The 22995-nt window shown below is 41.1% G+C and overlaps 1 protein-coding gene across 3 annotated transcripts in view; it reads right to left on the reverse strand.

Moving 5' to 3' along the window:
* MCCC1 (methylcrotonoyl-CoA carboxylase 1) overlaps positions 1-19287 on the reverse strand; it is a 60357-nt gene extending 41070 nt beyond the window's left edge. Inside the window, exons 1-7 of one of the 3 annotated variants that reach the window (XM_034999658.1) lie at positions 19057-19287; positions 15341-15387; positions 13986-14122; positions 10716-10811; positions 1332-1453; positions 761-908; positions 552-673 (exon numbers count right to left, since the gene is read on the reverse strand). In XM_034999658.1, the coding sequence (XP_034855549.1) occupies positions 552-673; positions 761-908; positions 1332-1453; positions 10716-10811; positions 13986-14122; positions 15341-15387; positions 19057-19145 (761 nt within the window). In that variant the 5' untranslated portion in view covers positions 19146-19287. Of the gene's footprint in view, positions 1-551; positions 674-760; positions 909-1331; positions 1454-10715; positions 10812-13985; positions 14123-15340; positions 15388-19056 lie in introns of those variants that run through there. The other 2 variants (XM_034999659.1, XM_034999661.1) reach the window with 2 other exon arrangements.
* Between the last annotated feature and the right edge of the window lie 3708 nt (positions 19288-22995).

The following is a 22995-nucleotide window of genomic DNA, read 5'->3' on the forward strand; positions in this document are numbered from 1 at the left end:
GGCTCAGTCAGTTAAGCATCTGCCTTCGGCTCAGGTCATGATCCCAGGGTCCTGGGATCGAGCTCCACATCGGGCTCCCTGCTCAGCAGGGAGCCGCTTCTCCCTCTCCCACTCCCCCTGCTTATGCTCACTCTATCAAATAATAAAATCTTAAAAAAAAACAAAAAACAATAAATGGATTGAATAAATTCATGGTATATCAATTATCATGGAACCATTAAGCCCAATAAAAAGAATAAGGTAGACCTATATTTACTGACATGTAAAGATAGCTATGATGTCATATTAGCATATGATATTATATTGTATTGTACTCACTGTACTTCTGTATGTATTTTGTATTCTGTGTGTATATGTATAAATATTTCTATTCGTGTAGAAAATGCTCGGAGGAATACACACCGTATATGCTAAATGGTTACATCAGGGGGTGGGACTGGGGAACTTAATGTACTTACGTACTAGTAGAACTTTATATTTTATATAATTTGTATGCATTTCTTTTATAATTTACTTTTAAAAAGCTGAGTTGGAAAAAAAGCCGAACCCACCTTGGCGTGTCTACAAACTTCTCGATCAGCATCGCATCATCATTGAAAGACTTCTTAGCTTCTCTCCGTGCTGATTCTAACTGTTCTTGGAATTCTTCTTCAGATCTGACGATCCTCATGCCCTAAGATGGCAAGATAGTTATGACTACAACCTAAATAAAACCAAGAAGCCTAGCCTGAAATGAAAAACACGGCAGGCACGATCTTACCTTTCCTCCCCCACCCCGGACGGCTTTAATCATGACAGGATAACCGATTCTCCCGGCGCACTCCCTCAAGCACTGGTCCGACTGGTCCTCGCCATGATAACCTTCCACAACAGGCACCCCGGCAGCGGCCATTATGGATTTGGATGTGCTTCCGGATAAAAAAGGTGAGGTGTCTCAATTCTATGAGTTATTTCATACAAGAGAAACACAACAACAGCCCAATCTACAAATACAGTGGAACTTTTTAAAATAAAACATCCCACAGGTAAAGAAAAGACTACAGACAACAAATATTCACACAAATATTAAAATATTAGTTTTTCTGTGATAACCAGGAATCCAGTTTTTCATGTGATAGCTCATCCCACCTTGTTTTTAATCCCTAAAACTAATTCATATACTGATTAGAAACCCTAATTAGATGGACGTTTTCTGTAACTCACTGGAGTGGCAGATGAATAACTTAATGCCTATGACAACCAAAGGTTCTAATTACCATATCTCTTATAGGTTAAACCAACCATTTCAATGGACCTTCCTATGGTTATATTTAAAAGATAGAAATTAATACCTCTTTATACCCATGTCTTTAATTGCAGATGAAGGAGGACCTATAAAAAGAATTCCTTCTTGTTTACACAGTTCGGCAAATTCCGTGTTTTCTGAAAGAAAACCATATCCTGGATGGATAGCCTAGAAGCAAAAATGAAAGGACAAACTTACTAGCACTCTGCTGACACGCTGTGCAAGGCCGGAGATGTCATCTTCCTCTGGGGAAGCCTCTCCCTACGCTGGTGGTAAGTACACTATGGGCTCGATCAGAATCTGTTTCCAAAGAGGGATCTGAAACATCCATACTGAAGTTCCGAAGCCTGACCTGAACCAGATAAATCTATACTTCTTTTTATTGTGGTAATATATAACCACATTTAAAAAAAATTTTTTATCATGTTATGTTAGTCACCATACATTACATCGTTAGTTGTTTTTTTTTTAAAGGTTTTATTTATTTATTTGAGAGAGAGAGAATGAGAGACAGATAGCAAGAGAGGGAAGAGGGTCAGAGGGAGAAGCAGACCCCCCGCTGAGCAGGGAGCCCGATGTGGGACTCGATCCTGGGACTCCAGGATCATGACCTGAGCTGAAGGCAGTCGCTTAACCAACTGAGCCACCCAGGCGCCCTACATCGTTAGTTTTTGATGTAGTGTTCTATGATTCACTGTTTTCGTATAACACCCAGTGCTCCGTGCATACGTGCCCTCTTTAATACCCATCACTGGGCTAGCCCATCCCCCCACCCCTTCCCCTCTAAAACCCTGTTTGTTTCTCAGAGTCCATAGTCTCTCATGGTTCATCTCCCCCTCCGATTTCCCCCCTTCATTTTAACAACTTTTAAGTGTAGAGTTCAGTGGCATCAAAGTACATTCACAATGCTGTGCAACTATTACCACCATCCGTGTCCACAACACTGTCATCATCCCAGAGACTCTATACCCATTAAATATCAATTCCATGTTCCCTGATAACCTCTGCCTTACTTTCTGTCTCTATGAATACCCAATCTAGGAACCTAATATAAACGGATTTGTACAATATTTGTCCTTTTGTGTCTAGTTTATTTCATTTAGTATTATGTTTTCAAGGCTCTTCCATGTTGTAGCATGCATAAAAATGTCATTCCTTTTCATGGCTGAAGAATAGAATACTGTGTATATTCCACATTTTGGGTTTTTTTTGCTTATCCATTCATCTGTTGATGGATGTGTGGATCGTTTCTACCTTTTGCTTTTATGAGTAACACTGCTATGAACATCGGTGTACAAGTACCTGTTTGAGTCCCTGCTTTAAATTCTTTTAGGTATAGATCTATAAGTGAAATTGTTTGATCATACAGAAGAATCTATATTTTAATTTAAAATAATACTGCTATTAGGGTAGAGTGTCAGTGAATATTTAGAAGCAGGAGTAAAGGGCTCCACAATAGCAGGGGGGAGGGTTGTTTACTCTGTCTCCATATAAAGCTGGCCTAGAACTGAAACCATGGTACCCTAAAACTGAAAGGAACACGCTAGCACAATAATACCTCGTTTATCTTCAGGTCACTATCTGCCAATATCACCTTTCCAAAAAAAAAGCTAAGAAGCAAACAAAAGGTCATATATTAGAGTCTACATACACTTTGGGAAAGAGGACCCCCTCATATGTTAACGTAGTCACTTGCAACTTACTCAGAGTTGTTAAGAAATTTATTTGTCTGGCTTTCTAGCCCACAGAAGAGGAAAATCAATACCTGAAGGACAGTAAGATTCTTAAGAGCAAACATACAGCAAAAAGGGAGGATACAGAGGAAAGCAAAAAGCAGAACAGTCTTACACAATTTAGTGAGGGATAAAGCAACTTTCTCTCCAACCTCAACAGCCCTGATGGCATTTTTGTTCTTCTAAAATAATAAGAATATATAATAATTACAACCAAGAAAATGTAAAAAGAAAAAAACTCACCCAACACTATGTTTGTTTTGAAATAGTTATGTTTACGTCAATATTCTTTGAATAGCTATGTTTCAGGGGCACCCTGGTGGCTAGTTGGTTGAGCGACCAACTCCTGATTTTTGGCTCAGGTCATGATCTCGGGGTCGTAAGATGGAGCCCCAAGTTGGGCTCCATGCTCGGTGTGGAGTCTGCTTGAGATTCTCTCTCTCCCCTCTCCCTTTGCCCCTCCCCTGGCTTGTGCATGTGCTTTCTCTCTCTCTCTCTCTTTTAAATAAATAAACAAATAAACAAATAAATAAAATTAAAAAAAAAAAAACCCAAAGAATAGTTATGTTCCAAAATTAAAGGGGTACGCTTCAGACATCTGGTAAACTCATATGACTAGAAAACCAACATCTTAGTGACAGCAAACAACAAAATGCTAGGTAATCACATTTTGATGTCAGTTTGATCACAGTTTGATGTTTGTTTTTTGTTTTGTTTTGTTTTTTAAGGATTTTATTTATTTATTTGAGAGAGAGAATGAGAGACAGCACGAAAGGGAAGAGGGTCAGAGGGAGAAGCAGACTCCCTGCCGAGCAGGGAGCCCGATGCGGGACTCGATCCAGGGACTCCAGGATCATGACCTGAGCCAAAGGCAGCCGCTTAACCGACTGAGCCACCCAGGCGCCCTACAGTTTGATGTTTTTTATTTTTTATTTTTTATTTTATTTTATTTTATTTTAAGATTTTATTTATTTATTTGACAGAGAGAGACACAGCGAGAGAGGGAACACAAGCAGGGGGAGTGGGAGAGGGAGAAGCAGGCTCCCCGCAGAGCAGGGAGCCCGATGCGGAACTCGATCCCAGGACCCTGGGATCATGACCTGAGCCGAAGGCAGTCGCTTAACCAACTGAGCCACCCAGGCGCCCTGATGTTTTTTAAACCAGAGTCCAATTTTAGTAATTTTACATGAAATGTCAAATATTACTTATATGAGGCAAAGTGAAACAGGTCTACATCCATCTTCCCTATGTCTTAACAGCCTTTTTTTTTAATGATTTACAGTACATAACATTCACTCATTTATAGTTTAATTTAGCAAATTTATACAACTGTGCAACTATTACTATAATCCAGTTGTAGAATACTTCCATCACTTGAATTAAGTTCCTCTGTGCCCCTATGCATAATTGATTAATCCTTGCTCCCAGAACCAGGCAACTACTGACCTGCTTTTGGTCTTTCGTAATTTTGCCTTTTTTTTAGAAATCTCATATAAACGGAACCACACAGTGCAGAGTCTTATGTGTCTGGCTTCTTTAGCTTAGCATAATGCTTAATGGCTCATCCTTGTTGTGTGCATGGGTAGTTCATATTTTATAGATCTTTTTGTATTTGTTGATGTACTGAATGGATAGCCCACATTTTATTTATCCATTCATTTGGATTTTTTCCCAGTTTTAGACTATTATGAATAATGCTGTTATGAACAACTCACGTACAAGTAACAGATGTGGACATATTTTTCATTTCTCTCAGGCAAATACCCAGGAGTGCAACTGTTGGGTCAAATATGGTAAGTATATATTTAACTTTTTTTTTTTAAAACCAGCCAGTTTTCTAAAGTGCCTGTAGTACTATTTTGCACTTCCATCAGCAATGTATGAATGGTTCTAAGTTTCTCCATATCCCTGCCAACACGTGGTATTATCAGTCTTTTTGATTTTAGCCTTTCTAGTCTGTACATAATGATATTGCATTCTTAAGACATCTTCATTGACATATAACTGATGTACCATAAACTTAGCCAAATCAATGACTTTTAGTATTATTCACAGAGTTGGCAAACATTACCATAATCTAAGATACTGAGTAAGATCTAATAACGTAATTTTCGTCACCCCCAAAACAAACTCCATGCCTATTAGTGGTTATTTTCCATTCCCTACATATCCCCAGCCCTAGGCCACCACTGATTTACTCTGTTTCTATAGATTTGCCTATTTTGGACATTCCATATAAATGGAATTATACAATACATATAATCTTCAAGTGACTGGCTTCCTTCTTCCACTGAACACAATATTTTCGAAGTTCATCCATTTTTTAGCATGTATCAGCACCTTTGTCCTGTTTATTGCTGATTTTAGGTTTATCTTTTTGTATATAAATATCCAATCGTTACAGCACAACTTGTTGAAAAGACTATCTTTCCCACTGATTTACTTTAGCTCTTTTTTCAAAAATAAATTGACCATACATGTGTGAGTTTATTGTGGGACTTTCTATTCTGTTGCACTGACATATGTATTTTTCCTTGATACCATACTGTCTTGGTTACTGTAGGTTTATAGTGAGTTTTGAAATCCGAGAGTCTAAACCCTACAAATTTATCTTTTCAAAATTGTTTTTTTTTAGAGATTTTATTTTTAAGTAATCTCTGCACCGAGTATGGCGCTTGAACTCACAACCCCGATATCAAGAGCTGCACGCTCTACTGACTGAGCCAGCCAGGCGCCCCTCAAAATTGTTTTAACTATATACCAGACCTTTGGGCTATTTTAGGACCAGCTTGTCAACATTTACCAAAAAAAGCCTATTGGAATTTTGATCAAGATTGTCTTAAATCCACAGATCAATTTGGAAAGAATTGCCATCTTAACACTATTGATTCTTCCACTGATATATCTATCCATTTATTTAGAACTTCTTTAATTCCTCTCAGCAATGTGTTATGGTTTTCATGCATAGATCTTAAACCGATTTTGCTAACTTTAATGCTAAGTATTTGATTTTTACCGATGTTATTGTGAATATAACTGTTTCCTTATTTTCAAAGTGTCGCTAGCTCCCCTTCTTTTGAACAGATAGTTAATTCAAAAGAACTCTGATGAACCAGATAAATATTCTCCTTCAGAACTAAAAAGAAAAGCACCTATCTTCTTGCAAAAAAAAAAAAAAAGTCCAACCTCACATTACAGGAATGACCTCAAGAAGTTTTAACTAATTTCTCTTAGGAAGAACAATTTAATATACCCAAATCACAGTATTCTTGAGCATTTGAATATATTAAAAAGGAAAAATCAGTAATACTACTGTTACCAGGGGGCTAATTTCTCTAGCCATCGGGCATGTATTTAGCCACCAATTCACCCTGGTGGGTCCCAGAACTGTAAGCCTATTTAGATCCTTCATTCCATAGTACTAATATGCCTTTAACAGTAAAGATAAAAACTGTCATCTCCTACCCTTAAATCTCTGCCAAAATAATTTATTCCATGCTTTTAGTCTGTAATCTTTCTGTTGTACTTTTCAAGCATATGTACAGGTCCAAAGTTGTTGTTGGCTCTGCCTTCAAGCAGAAATGAGAGGTGTCCTTTTCTTGATGGAGAGAACAAGCCATACTCTTCAAATTCTTATTATCAAAAATTTCCTATCCACATCTCCAATACTTAAACATATGGATTTCCTTCTGGTCAACTACATAGATGATCAGCATTTAAATAACTTGCAATATTCATTAAAGTTACTTATCAGTGATTTTGAAATGCCTGTAATAAAGTTTTTCATTCCCAGTGGTACATTAAAAGAAACTGGAGCACTTCACAGAACATTAATGCTTGGGAACTAATCCTGCCAACTGAGGGGATAAAAGTTTTTTTAAACCTTTCACTAAAGAATAATACACATACAGAAAAGTGCATGTCATAAGTATATAGCTTTTATAAACATAGTTTTCATTAACTGAATCCACCTGTGTAACCAACACTCAGCTCAAGAAACAAAGTATCACTAGTATTCCACAAGACCCCTATAAGCTCTCTTCCAGTAACTAACTCTAGGGCCCGCCCCCAAAGCACTATGGCAATAGTCTCTTTAAAAGGCTCCTCAGGGGGCGCCTGGGTGGCTCAGTTGGTTAAGTGACTGCCTTTGGCTCAGGTCATGATCCTGGGAGTCCTGGGATCGAGTTCGGCATCGGGCCCAGCTCAGCGGGGAGCCTGCTTCTCCCTCTGACCCTCTCCCCTCTCATGCTGTTTCTCTCTCTCTCTCTCTCTCAAATAAATAAAATCTTTAAAAAAAAAAAAAAAAAGGCTCCTCAGGGGATTCTAATCTTCAGCCAGCACTCACTACCTGATCTTTCCCATGCAGCGAAGATCTGAGACAAATGACAATGAAGAGAACTAGAGAACCATTACATTTTCTAGATTCTCTCAAGTTAGCCATATCACCAGCAAATCACGAGAAATTTAGCTCACGTGCAAATGTTACTCTAGCATGCATAAAAATGCCTATGTCAAAATGGCTACATTAACAACTCTATATTCTGGGCAACCTTCTTTCAAAATCATTAGACGAAGGTTATTCAAAGTCCCATATCAGAAAGATCAGTAAGTTTCTTCTTCAAAGTTAAAGCAAGGTTTACTCCCCTAACTGACAAGTATCCTTTTATTAGAGAGCCTTGTCAATCGTAACCCACCAAATTTCCCTTTCAATCAGGATTCCAGGAAGAACTGAAGTGGGTTTCTTTGGCTTAAGTTTTCTGACTTAATTCCAACCCCTAACCCAATAATAGTCCCATATTACTAATTTTTCTGATGTTATTCTTTGTTTTAATTACTACCTGTAATGTTTACAAGCCATCTCAAATCTTGAATATCCAGGCAAAGTTGTGAAAATTATTTATTCTTTCTTCATTGTTTGTTAGTATTGCATCTAATAGAATACTAGTCCAGACAGACACAGAGTTAATAAATTCCCCAGAATTAGCATATCATTCATTTGCTACAGGGTTGTTATTTAAACTGAAAAATGGTCTCAGCAAATTATCACTAAAAAGGGAGATTTGAGGGGTGCCTGGGTGGCACAGTCGGTTAAGTGTCTGACTCTTGGTTTCCGCTCAAGTCGTGACCTCAGGGTCATGAGGTTGAGCCCTGGTAGGGCTTGCACTCAGCGCAGAGTCTAAAGATTCTCTCTCCCTCTCCCCCTGCCCTTCCCCACCATCCACCCTCCTCCCCTGCTCTCTCTCTCTCAAAAAAAAAAAAACGGGGGGGGGGTTGATTTTCACCTCTAAGGAAATAACTGATTAGAGTACAAAACAATGATAAAATAAGAAAGCTGGCTTGCTTACAAGAAACTTTTTTTTTTTTTTAAGATTTTATTTATTTATTTGAGAAAGAGACAGGGAACATGAGGAGCAGGGGTAGGGGCAGAGGGAGAATGAGACTCCCTGCTGAGCAGGGAGCCAGACATGGGGCTTGATCCCAGAACCGTGGGATCATGACCTGAGCCGAAGGCAGATGCTTAACTGACTGAGCCACCCAGGTGCCCCTACAAGAAACTATTTTTAATTAATTGAAATTTCTGATTAAATAATACCTTCCCTTTTACCAAAATGCAGGGCAACAAAGTTCTACTGCTCAGCCTGATCTAACATAGGGCTGGAAGTCAGGAGACTTTTATTTAATCCTCTCTTTCAATGATAAGTTTTACGTTCAAGGTACCTGGGGATTTTTTAAAAAACGCAAATTATGCATTAAATGTAAATTACAGTGGTTTGGGGTAAGGCTTAAAAGTCTGCATTTCTACTGAGCTCCCAAACAATGCCATGGGCCATCCTCTGATTAGGGAGACTAGATAATTTGGGTTATCATGTAACCTTCTGTGCATTAGATTTTATGATCTGTAAAATGAAGGTAATAATACTCTCTCCTAAAAACAAAATAAAGAAATATGTAATGGAATTTCAGTGTTCCTGACTGGATCCTGAATGACAGCCCCTCACTGCCTTTACTCCATCTACACTGAATATTACTCTCCCTTGAACGCCAAGCTTGTTTTAATCTCAGAGTCTTGGCAATTGCATTTGCCTGAATCTCACTCTTCAGATTCTTCATATGGCTGGCTCCTCGTCAGTCAAGGTCTCTGTTCAACTGTCACCTCTTTGGTAAGGCCTCTACTGACCACCCGATTTTAAAGTATCTCCTAACCTGTCTTTATCCCCTTATCCTGCTTTACTTTTCTCCACCACTTTTAACATTCTTAATTGTATTATTTCTTTACCTGTTTAAGTATTTATTGTCTGCCCCACCTACTAGAGTGTAGCTTCGCAGGGTAGGAACTATGTGTCTTATTCACTGCTGCATCCATGCTTAGAAGCTGGCACAAAGCAGGAGACCAAGGAATGCTTGCTGAGAATAAAGCCAGGAAGGATCAGAGAAGGGGGAACAGAGTACTTCAGGCAGGTGAATAATACATGCAAAAGCTCAGAAGAAATAAGCATTTGTATAAAGGAGACTGAGAAAAGTTCATGGTAGCGCTAATAAAAGAACTGGCAATGAGAAAAAAGTTTTGACAAATATTGGACACTCTTAAATGCTAGGCTAACAAGTTTGAACTCTAACCTGTAACCACAGCAACCTAGGAAGATTACTCACTAGGGGCTAGGATGAGAAAGGGTGAGGTTATTAAAAAAAAAAGAGCAGGGAATAATAATGAAACTAGTGTTTAACAAACACTTGTCTACACGTATTGAATGGAGCACTGGGTGTTAATACGCAAACAATGAATCATAGAACACTACATCAAAAACTAATGATGTAATATATGGCAACTAACATAACATAATTAAAAAAAAAAAAAACCACTTGTCTAAAGAGTATGGAGAACTCACTGGATAGGTAATGGACTTAGAAGGAGGGAAACCAGCTGAGAATCAGAAATCTAGATGAGAAATCATAAAGTCTGGTTGTGTGATAAAAAAAGAACTACTTCTGGGACGCCTGGGTGGCTCAGTCGGTTAAGCATCTGCCTTGGGCTCAGGTCATGATCCCAGGGTTCTGGAATCAAGTCCCACATCGGGTTCCTTGCTCAGTGGGGAACCTGCATCTCCCTCTGCCTGCCACTCCCCCTGCTTATACGCGCTCTCTCTGTCTCAATCTGACAAATAAATAAATAAAATCTTCAAAAAAAAGAACTACTTCCGAAGAAATTTCAAACAAAGACTCTGCACAGTTGGTTCCTATTTTATTTTGATGTAATAATATTGGAGTTTTGAACCTGGGAGACTGGAAAACTTGGGAGTGGGGCCTAGAATGGGACTGGGAGTCAGAGGGCAACAGATTTCTTTCTTGATTATATTTTTTCTTGAAATTTATAGCACCATCTATTTCCCACGAAGGATCTGATGTTCCTAGGCTCTGGTTTTAATGGTAGAAGGACAGAATTCCCTCTTAATTTTAATTTGTAATATAAACCCTTCCCCACCTGTTTTCCAAAAGATCTGAAGTGCACAGGATTCAGTGAGAAGGTGGAGTGACTGAGGAATAAGGGACATGTCTAGTATACAACAACCCCATAATCAAATGTAAAAATCTTGGGAATGGCTAAAAACGAAGAATGAGTTCTGAAAATGGTAAGTAATTTTGTGTGAATTGTACAAAACTTATTCCTTTTACATTGCAAATCTCTTCACGACTCTTACCTGGGCAGCGGAGATCTTGGCCACTTGAATGATTTTCTCCATAGAAAGGTAGCTCTGCTGCGAGGGAGCGGGGCCGATGGAATATGCTTCATCTGCCTGTTTAAGGAATATTACATGCTTAAAAGATCTCACAGCTAGAACACACTAATACACAACAGAATGGCTTCCGGGTCATTTGATTATTGTAAATAAAAAGACTGGCTCCCCAAGAACAATGCAAGAATTAAGAAACAGAAGGACCAGCTCAGGTCTGCTATAAAAATAAGCCAGTTTGGAATCTTTTGCATGAAGAGGATGCCCAAACTTGATTTTTATGTATAAACCAAACACTAAAGTGAAATGTCTTTAGGAGAGAAAGCAACAGTATCATCATTAGTAACAATGATAACCTTAAATGTATCTAATGCCAAAAGTGTATAATTTGACAAGATAAAATATGACAGTTGTATGCAGCAAGAAATAAAATTATGAAGTTTACTAAAGTGTATATAATTATTCAAGTATGACGATAACGTTTTCTTTACTTTTGTGAACTACTTTTTACACTGTCCTTTCAAATGTCCACATAATCACAGCAGCCCTCGAAGCAGACCAGAGAGAAAACTTCACTCATTCATTCGAAGACTCTTTGAATGCCTACTATGTGCCATGCACGCTTCAAGGTAGGAGCTGCCTGCACAACACTGAACACATGTCCCTGCCTGGAGGGAGAGACAGACATCAAACATATATCCACACATGTAGTGACAACTGCAATAAAGGCCATGAAGGAAAAACAAAGGACACGACGCAGGTGAAGAGGAAGACCGATGATCAGGCCTGAGGGTGCTCAGGGAAAGGCTGGGAGGGAAGGTCAGGGGCTCCTCCGGGAGGACGAGAACTTGGCCAGGCAAATGGGTGGAGGATGTGGAGATGGGAACAGGAATGGAGAAGGGGGCCAGCCTCCCACACAAAGAAAGTGGGAGCTGGGAAGAAACTTGGTCCATTGGAGGGACTGACAGAGGCTTGTGTGGCTGGAGCCCAGTGAGCCAGGGGCCAGGGGCCAGAGATGTGGCTGGACAGACCAGGGAGCACAGGTTTCAGGGGGCCTCCTGGGCCTCCAAAAGCTTTGGATTTTCTCCCAAGGGAACACATAATGAAGTTTTCTGGGTATTGTTTTTTTGTTTTTAAACTTTCAATTCCACAAAAACACAAATCCATTCTTATTCTAAAGAACGTGAACAATGATACCAAGGCAAAGGAGCCTTCTGGCACCGCCCCTCTCCCTCACTTCAGACCTCTTCCAGATAGAACTACTATGATCAATTTGGGACATATTCTTCCATATCCATATTCCTATTTATTTGTATATATTTACATAAACACATACAGTTTTAGTTTTTGTTTTTATACGAACAGGATCAAACTTCTGTAATTGCTTTTTTCACTAACAGTATGTCTTGGGAGCTCTCCCTCCTTGCTGGTGCATATGTGTCTACCTCATTTTTTTATAACAATCGCATAACGTTCCACAGGATGGAGGTCCCACAGTTCATTTAATCATGTAGCTCTGAACAGACATTTAGGTCATAATGGCAAAAAGCTGGATGCTGGCAGCATTCCCATAAATGCCTTATTTGCATATACATGTGAGCACTGAGTGAGCACTGTATCTGGACTGAGATCTAGAGGAACGTTTGCAGGGCTGGGTGAAGGATATGACATTTTAATAGCTCCTGGTTAATCATCCCTTGAAATGGTATCACCAACATACGTTTCATCAACATACTAATTTTTAACCACGTTATAACCAACAATACTACCCATCTCTTAAATTCTTGCTAATCCAGTAGATGATCAAAAGGTTTAAGGCATTTAAAGCAGAGGAACACCATGAGAAAATCTGCTTTTAGGCTACTGGCCTGGCTGCAATGTAGAACATACCATGGAAATGGTCAAGATGCAAGTAGGGAGACCACTTAGGAGGCTGCGGCACCGGACCGGCAAAGGTGATGGTGGCTATGACTTGAGGTACCAAGGGGGGAGGGCAGAAAGAAGAGGAAAGAAGTGTTCGGGAAACAGAATAAACCGCACCAGGTAACTGCTCAAATGGGGAAGGGGAAGTCATGTAGAGTGGTGTGGTGGGAAGACAGAAGATGTTCCAAGACGCCCAGACCTCTGGCATTATGGCTTTTATGGGCCACACTGTTGCCATCTGCTGGGTTAGGGAAGTCTGCAGGAAACGCAGCTTCACTACAGAACAAAGTCGTGAGTTCAATTTCAGGCACATTAGTTTGGTAGCTGTGACACATCCATGTGGAGATGTCACGCGGGCAGTTGGATGTACTTGTAGCACATTCAAAAGAGTATGGCCTAGAAATAGAAATAGAAATTTGGAAGGGTCAGCAAAGCCCTAGGAGATGAAATGATCTAGAGAGTACACAGCGAGACAAGAAGCAGCTGGAAGATGTTTGAAAAGGTAAGAGGAGGACTCCAGAGCACAGGAAGACAACTAGCCTTGGACGGGACGAGGACAGATGCTGAGGCAGCGAACAGAAGAAGTGCACTTCTTCTTCCTCTGTGAATCAAGATCATCAGCTGAGAATAGGTGGTTAGAGGGAGAGTCAGAGGCTGGAATGGAGCAAAGCAGGCTTGAGTTGGTCACTACACAGAATGAGAAAGAAAAGTGGTCAGGGAGCCCATGGGCCTGCCATGCAATGCTGAAAGCCCAGCGGCGGCCAGTTGCCACGAATTTCTGTCACTGCTCGGTCTTGCCACAGGCGTAAGGAAGACCAAGAGTTGAATTCATCCATGGTTGGTTCTGGCTGGTGAAAAACAGCTAGTAACAAGTGGTAACACTCAGGGGAGTAGGATCCTTTTAGTTATAATCTTATAGTTAAGCCATGGCTCAGAAACATTAAGTGACTTGTCGAAGATCCCTTGGTGAGTAAGTGGTAGTTGCTAAAACTGGAACCTGGATCCTTCTTGTACATGGGGGATCCGGGTATGTGCCACTCAAAGTATGATCTGTGGCCACATTCTGTGAACTGTCTTAACCAACCCCTGATGAGACAGGACTTTGCCCGTAAGTCAACTACACAACCCAAACAAACGGTTTCGTTCAACTGGTGTTATGTTTGGAAACCGTTCCCAACAGGGATGAGAGAACTTACCCACTTGTGCCCTGTTAACACAACAAACATAAACTGTCAACATAAAGAAGTAAAATACCAACACAATAAAAAAAGCCAATCGCCTACAAAATTTGACTTTCAGTTTTTAACAACATACCATGTTGACATGCATGGAGGTCCTGTCGGCCTCACTATACACAGCCACGGACTGTATACCCATTTTTTTGGCTGTTCGTATCACCCTGCAGGCAATTTCTCCTCTGTTTGCAATGAGGAGTTTGGCAATGTTTCGTCCTGTTTAAAACACCATGAAAATCACACACAAATGTTACCAGAGAGCAAAGAATGAGGAAGCGAAATAACCATCTCATGATATGAACCAGCCGATAAACATTTGTTTTGGTAAAATCAACACAGCAGGCCTCAAATAACCATTTTAACTAATATTAGTGCCTTTTTTTCTCTTCATTGAAATTCAAGATGCCCTCATTAACATCAACTCAAAATGAAAAGATGCTTTGATAATGCCAAAGGTCAAATTACAATAGCCCCAAGCCCCCATCAGTAATTAATCTTTCATTAAGTACTTATGCTTCAGGACCTGTGCTAAAAACTCACTCTGGACTTAAATCTTCACAATAATCCCACGAAGTAGATACTATTATTATCGTATCAATCTTAAAGATAAAGAAATTACAACTCAGAGATACAACTTTCCTGAAATAATATAGCTAAAAGAAATGGTGGAGCCAGGATTGGAACCTAGGTCAGCTTCACTCCCGAATCTGAAGTCTCAGTCACTCTGCCCACCGCCTCTAGCCCGTACACATACACAGACATGCGAGGCTCTCTCGCAATGTAAGTGAGGACCAGGCCGGTACACTGGCGCTGGGGCCATGAGGACATTTGATTGTGTCACTATGTAAAATGCACTTCCATCATCACACATAAAATGAATGTTCCCTGGCAGTTTACAATAATTATTTTTCTCAAAAAGTACGGTTATGTAACTTAAAACAAGGTCTTTCTATGGGGATCGAGAGAGCCTGAGTTGTCACAAGAGCTGCTGGGATGACGTATGCATGTGTGTCTTGTGGGGAGGAAGCTGCATCCAATCAACCACAAGTTACACTTAGATATGTTTCGGAGTTGGGAATTCCATGTAACATTTTATTTGACAACACATTCTGCTACTTAACAGAACTGTTGTAAAGCACTGATTTAGACCATCACAGTTATGCCTTTGCAGTTCACTGCACTACGGATGATCAAAGAGGCAGAAATAACAACATATATTTAAATGTTCTCAATTATTTCTGTATATGTTTTAGACCCAACAACAAGAGAGATCTGACATAAAAAGAGGTAGAAACCATGACTCAATACTTACTAAGAAAATGATCATGAAAATCCCAAACTTCAAAAATATATGAGAACTAATTCTACACACACAAATTAAGGAATTTAACATTTCACAATCTGAAGCAAAGCCAAGTAGAGCAGAGACTGTACCTGTTGTTGTTGCATACTTCATGGTTCTCTGCTTCCAAGTCCATCTCCTATCAAATGAATCCAAATGGAATTATAATTAAACAGGATACACAAGATCAGTTGTTGTTTCAAAAGAATCAAAAATTTTTAAGACTTGAAACCAAATCCAGATATGACCTTCGTTAAGCCTGAAGCCTACAAAGTGACTTAAGACTTTCTTTGTGGGAAGAAAATTCTTCTAGAAACCGGAAGTTACAGTGCTGGCTCTTTTCCCTGGCACGGCGTGTCCTTGAGATGGAGATGGATCACCTAACCTGCTCGTTCCAGAGGCTGGCTTATGGCCACAGAGTCACCAACAATTAGAAGAAAGTCAAGGTGGGCGCCTGGGTGGCTCAGTTGGTTGAGCAACTGTCTTCGGCTCAGGTCATGATCCTGGAGTCCCAGGATCGAGTCCCGCATCGGGCTCCCTGCTCGGCGGGGAGTCTGCTTCTCCCTCTCCTGTTCCCCTCTCTTGTGCTCTCTCTCTCCCTTTCTCTCTCTCAAATAAATAAATAAAATCTTTAAAAAAAAAAAAAAAGAAGAAAGTCAAGGTACTTCAAGAACATCCAGTTCAGCTTTTTCAAACTCTTTTGACTAGAACCCAAAGTAAAAACTATATTTGACTTCACAAGTTCTTCCACACACAAAACAGAAGTTTCGTGACAAAAGATTTTCCCTGCCTTTTGATACTCTCTGTTCTATTCCAGTTTACTAAATAAAATACGCTGTCAAACTATGGCTTGAAAAATACCGATCTAATTCAACCCCTGAAAACTGATAAGACAGGTTTGAACAATTAAGCCCAGAGAAGTAAAGAGAAGGAGTTGATCAAGGGCAGCAGAAAGAATGCTGGCTATGGGGCCAGAAAAGCCCCCACCGACCAGCTGTTGGTGACCCCAGGCAAGACTCTTTACATCAGTGTTTCTCCAGGCTTTTTTCATTATGGCCCCCTAATGCAAAAACATGAATACTAAGATTTTGTAGGAGGGGTTGAGCCTTGGAGGGTATGGTAACTATGGTAACATCTAAGATTTTTTCCCTCTTTCAAGACCCAATTTTCACTTTACAACTCAGACTTCAGTGTCCTCACAGAAGACAGGAGACTCCAACAGGTGCTCTTGAAGATACTTTTCAGTTGTCAAAGTATATAATTTAAGCTGAGTCCTTGTATTAATAAGAAATGGAGAACCAGGGCGGCTAAACGACTTGTTTGAGGTGTCTTAACTAGGTAGAAGTTCATTAAGGTCTAAGACAATTTTTAAGTTCCATGATACCTATTGATACAGTAAGTTACAAAACTGTAACCAAGAGCTGACAGAAAGCAGGCCACATTCACTCTGGGAACAAAAAGTATAATGCCTATCAGGTGTCAGCTAAAAAGAACACACTGGGAAAACAACAAATTGCAGAAGGAATTCCATCTTCGTCTTTTCCATCCATACCTGGAAGATTTGGCAAAACTATGGTTATAAAGAACTAACCATTTTAGATCATTTACAAAGCAGGTGATAAAAAGCATAATGTACATTAGATTCTATGCAACTATGTATGTGTAGCATGTATATGCTGTGTATATAACTAGTTAACTGAACAGGACTAGCATTTTCCTGGGGCGGAAGTGCAGGAGGTGAGATTATACAGTGGGGCCGGCAGTCACTGGCCTCTGATGCACGCTCAATCAGACCCTGACATCCATTAAGGGCTGGGGGGGGAAGACCCACAGCTATGGCACTTGAGTTCCACAAGACAGCTTCCTCAGGAGGTTATTGCTTTCCCACATCTTTCCAATTCCACTGACCTCACTCTCTTGATCTTTAAGGAGAAACGTCGTTTTCCCTTATCTTTAAAAGGTATCTTCTAGTTCATAGCATCCTCCTATTCTTCAGATAGGTTTTTGGTGTTTCTTTTTTTTATAAGATTCAAGGTCTGTCCTGCACAGATGGATCTATAAAATGGCTGCTTCTTGGTAAATCCAGCTTAAAACTCTGATTAAGTTTCAAGGCCACCGCTGAACTGAAGTTTTCTTCTGCCATTCTAGTCAAGACAGACAATCACATACATACACACCACTTAACATAATCCTCTATCCCAACCATGTTTTGATTGGGATATTCCATTTTTCACCATTATCTAAGCCACAACTTAAAACAATGGCTTAAAAAACAAAATTAAGAAGTTCCTTCCATGAGATAATTCCACCCTAATTCAAGATAACCTCTGTATCAGTTGATTCTCATTTCTAAAATCCCACCACCAGATTTCTTTTCTCTGAGTTACTAGAGAATCATTACAAGACATGTAACCACCCGCTATCATGGCAAGATTTGTAATTCCTTATGCCATTAACAACGCTAACATTTTCCAGGATCACAGGTACTTGAGAACAGTTCTATACACAGTAGGGAAGATTTGAGAGGGAGAGGGAAGAGAGAGAAAATGGGTCTGTGTAATCTCCAGAAGAGCCCTGGAAACCTAAGAAAAGAAAAATGAGGAGAAAGAGAGGAGCACTAACACTGCTTTTACCAACTGTCTTATTTTATACTCTGGGGCTAGTCCTAAAATTAAGTAACTGAAATCTAAATACCTCTACAGTAACTTGTGGAAAACAAAAGCAAGCAAAAAACCTGACCCAAATGGAAGTCTGCAAAGGCTGCATTTATGGATTGATTCATATGCACAAGGTTGTTTGAGCCTCTTTCCATGCATTAATTCATTTAACTCACACAATCCTAGGTACTAATATTATCTCCTCTAGGAATAATATCATCACCTCCTCCTAGGTAAGTCGACTGAAGCACGGAGACATTAACTTGCCCAAAGTCGCTCACACAGCTAGTGAGTAGCAAAGCTGAGATCCCTGGCTTCTGACTGCAGTCTGAGCGCCCTTCAGCCCTAAGCTATGCCGTCTCTCCAGAACGGAGAAGGAGGTGAGGAGGAGAAAGGTGAAGAAGCAAAGCAAGATAGGGAAGCCTGCTACCTGGAAACCTGAGGGTGCCAAAGTGATTGTCACTGAAGCTTACAGTCACAATTTGGAACTGATCTGGAGTCAGGTTAGTTAACTTGCCTCCAAGAACTTTTGACGAAACAGCCTCTCGGCCCTCTGGAAGATAAATTTGCTTTTCTTAACCTGATCCATTCCAGCAATGAGAAAGAACTCTGAACTGGACACTTGCCCGGGGCTAGCCGCACCAAAAGGCGCTTGAGGGCGTCCTGGCTCCATTTCTTACTACGTGTGTAAGCTTGGGCAAGTCGCTGACCTGTCCGGGCTTCACCAGAGCCGGGGTTTATCAACACGCCCACGCAGGGAACGCAGTGAAAGCCCCAGGTTAACGGCAGCGGCCGCGCCGGCGTCGCTCTCGCCGCGACAGTGAGGGCGGCGTGGATGCGGCCGACCCAGCTCCACCCCTCCCCCACGCCTCCAAAATGGAGAAACAGAGGCAGGCGGCTGCGGGGGGGGTGTGGGAAAAGGGGAGGCAAAGGAAGGGCCGGGTGTGAAGATGTCTCCCTCCTGACGCCAAGTCTGAAAGCAGGACACCCCGAAAGGGGCCGCGATTTTCCTTCCGTCCTCCCTTGGTCCCGCCCCACCCCCTCCACCCGCGGTCCCTGCGCCCCTCTCGCGGCGTGCAGGAGCCCATTACCACCAGCCCTGCCCGCCCCCGTCCCAGACACAGATCCATCGCCCCTCCACCTCACGATACCTAGGCGGCAGCAGCAGGCTCGGGACTCGCAGCCGCCGGTTCCTCTCCGCCGCCACTAGCAGCACCGACACCGCAGAGGCTGCGGCCATGTCCCCACAACACGGTCCCTCTCCGACTCCTTGGTACACCAGCGGCTTCCCCCTCGCCGCAAACCCTTGCCTCCGTTCCGCAAGCCTGTTGTCCTCCACGGGCCACCGTCCAGGTCTGAGTCTCGCTCTAGGCCTCTCTGGCGTGTGTGGCGGGGGGGGGGGGGCGTCTCCATCAAAACCAATCAAAGGACAGAGCGGGGCGTCGGGGGCGACGATTGGCCAATCGGCCACGAACGCGCGGGCGTGTGGTCCCTGCTTCTTCGGGCCCCCTGGGTGTGGCGCCTGCGGAACGCAGGGTCCGCCCTCACCTTCCTTAGCACCTGTGGGTCCTGGGTTGCTGTGCCCTCTACTGGCCCGCTGGGTTCCTTCGTTCTCTTCGCGCTTTAAGGAGAACCCGCCTCCCGACCTTTCTCATTAAAGGCTGGAGACAGTGGTGGAGGCGGAGTCCTGGGGGAATGCCAAATGGGATGAAGAGCAAAACACAGATTTTCTAGTGTTCTCAAGAAAGGAGAAAATTAAAAAACCTGAAATAAATAACTAAAATAAAATTTTAAAAAGTTAAAACTACCCGAGTTTTTTAGAAAAGTGTTTTAGTTGAGGGGCACCTAGTGGCTCAGTGGGTTAAGCTTCCGATTCTTGACTTTGGCTCAGGTCATGATCTCAGTCTCAGCCCAGGGTGGGGCTCTTTGCTCAGCCCGAAGTTTGCTTGAGATTCTCTCTTCCTTTCCCCCTACCCGCTCCTGTCCTTTGGGAGTGCTCTCTCTCTCTCTCATAATAATAATAATAAATAAAAATAAATAAGTGTTTTAGTGCACTATTGGGAAATAGAGGAAGTCAAAACCGAAATTGCAAAATATCTAGAAAATAAAAACACTGAAAACACTACATACAGATGCTTATTTGGACATAGTTAGAGCAGGGTTGATAAGCAAATTCATAATGGAAGTAAAATAATCATCCAATTCAAGGGCTAAAAAACGCAAAAATAAACATAAGGAAAGCAGAATAAAGAAATTAGTAACAATAAAAGAAGAAATTAATGAGTTAAGAAAACTAATACTAAAGAACTAATAAATCCAGAGGTTTAGAAAAGAACTTAATAATGTAGTTAACTAGTTTAATAAAAGTAAATGGAGAAAAAGGCACCCTTGTCATGATAAAAAAATAAGTGGAGAAAAGTCACAGATACAGAAAACAAATTATAGATTTGTAGGAGACTAATTTTGCTCAACTGTAAGCAAAGAAATTTGAAAACTTGGATGAAATGGAAGATGTTACAAGAAATGATTCAATGTTCATATAATTAATTAATATCTTAATAGTTTAAAAGAAAAAATCTTATGTTCATAGATGCTTAACAGGTCATTGGTAAAATTCAACATACATTCTAGATTTTAAGACTCAATAATTCAAGAAGTGGTATTGGAACAAGTGGCTAGCTCTCTGGGGAATAAAGTTGAATCCTTACTTCTCATACCTAAAATCAAAATAAGTTCTAAAAGAATAAGAGATTAGTATAAAAGATGGAAGCATAAAAGAGGCTAGAAAACATCATGGGAGATCTTAAAAGAGGGAAGGTTTTTCTAAGTGTAACACAGTGCTTAAACTATAAAAGAAAATTAATCAAATTCAGTTTTTTTAACTCTGCCCAGCAAAACATACATAGGAAAAAACAAACAGTAAACTGGGGATAATTTTATAACTCTTATCACAGATGAAGGGCTACTTTCTTTAATATATAAGTAACTCCCACAAATCAGTAAGAAAAAAAGAACTGTAATGCAAGAGAAAATTGGGGGCTGATTTTAGATTGCACGTGGGAAGCTTCCAGGAGGGTTACAAACCAACGGGTTGATAGGTAAAATACATAAAGAATTCATACAACTCAATAGCAAAAAATAGGGACGCCTGGGTGGCTCAGTCAGTTAAGTGTTTGCTATTGGCTCAGGTCATGATCCCAGGGTCCTGGGATCGAGTCCCACATCGGGCTCCTTGTTCAGCAGGGAGCCTGCTTCTCCCTCCGCCTGTTCCTCCCCCTGCTCGTGCTCTCTCTCTCTCCTTCTCTCTGACAAATAAATAAATGAAAATTAAAAAAAAATAAAATAAAATGAAGTGATGCATGCTGTTCATTAATTATAAAAAATAGCAAAAACCAAATAACCCAACCTAAAATGATCAAAGGACCAGAATAGACATTTTTTCAAAGAAGACATACAAATATCAAACAGCTATGTGAAAAGGTGCTCAATATCACTAATCATCAGGGAAATACAAATCAAAACCACAATGAGATATCACTTCACACCCGTTGGGATGGCTACCATCAGAAAGACAAAAGATCACAAATGTTGGTGGGCATGTAGACAGAAGGGAGCACTTGTACACTGTTGGTGGGAATGTAAAATAGCCATTATGGAAACCAGTATGGAGGAGGCTTAGAAAATTAAAAATAGGGGCGGCTGGGTGGCTCAGTCGTTAAGCGTCTGCCTTTGGCTCAGGTCATGGTCCCAGGGTCCTGGGATCGAGCCCCGCATCGGGCTCCCTGCTCTGCAGGAAGCCTGCTTCTCCCTCTCCTACTCCCCCTGCTTGTGTTCCCTCTCTTGCTGTGTTTCTCTCTGTCAAATAAATAAAATCTTTAAAAAAAAAAAAGAAAATTAAAAATAGAACTACCATATGAGCCAGCAATCCCACTTCAGTATATATCCGAAAGAAAGGAAATCAGTACCTTGTAGAGATACCTGCACTTCCACCCTCATTGCAGCATTATTCACAATAGCCAAGATGTGGAAACCACCTAGGTGTCCATCGACTGCATGAACCAAGAAGATGCAGTATAAATGTACACAATGAAATAATATTCATCTATGAGAAAGAAATCCTGCCATTTACGACAACATGGATGAACCTGGAAAGACATTATGCTAAGTAAAATTAGCCAGATAGAGAAAGACAAACACCATTTTAGAAAAACTGTTCAGTAGTTTCTTATAAATTTAAACATTTAACTGCCCAGAGGCTTGGCAAATTTTCTGTAAAAGGGAAGATAGTAAATATTCTAAGTTTTGTGGACCTGTTTCTTTTTCTTTTTTTAAAGATTTTATTTATTTATTTGAGAGAGAGAATGAGATAGAGCGAGAGCATGAGAGGGGGGAGGGTCAGAGGGAGAAGCAGACTCCCTGCTGAGCAGGGAGCCCGATGCGGGACTCGATCCTGGGACTCCAGGATCATGACCTGAGCTGAAGGCAGTCGCTTAACCAACTGAGCCACCCAGGCGCCCGTGTGGACCTGTTTCTATTACAACTATTCAACTCTGCTGTTGTAAAGCAGCTGTAGACAATACATAAACAAATGGGCATGGCTGTACTCCACAAAACGTTATTTACAAAAACAGGTGGCCCAAGCATGAGCTGTCATTTATTGACCTCTGTCCTATTACCCATTTTACGACTGACTTCATTACTTAGTGGATTTGACAGAATTCAGCTCAACATGGGCAATTCTGGATATGTGGTAACAGTGTCCCGAAGTCAAGTGTTCCGGGACCCAGTAATATGCCACGAGCTGTATCTTTTTTTTTTTTTTTTAAGATTTTATTTATTTATTTGCGAGAGAGAATGAGAGACAGAGAGCACGAGAGGGAGGAGGGTCAGAGGGAGAAGCAGACTCCCTGCCGAGCAGGGAGCCCGATGCGGGACTCGATCCCAGGACTCCAGGATCATGACCTGAGCCGAAGGCAGTCGCTTAACCGACTGAGCCACCCAGGCGCCCCCACGAGCTGTATCTTAAAGGGCATCTATTTCTCTGCCGCAAATGGCATGGCCTCCAGAATACTCAGGGCCTGTGTTATCAT

This window comes from Mirounga leonina, unplaced genomic scaffold (assembly GCF_011800145.1).
Source record: "Mirounga leonina isolate KUSES-001 unplaced genomic scaffold, KU_Mleo_1.0 Mir_115, whole genome shotgun sequence".
NCBI lineage: Eukaryota > Metazoa > Chordata > Mammalia > Carnivora > Phocidae > Mirounga > Mirounga leonina.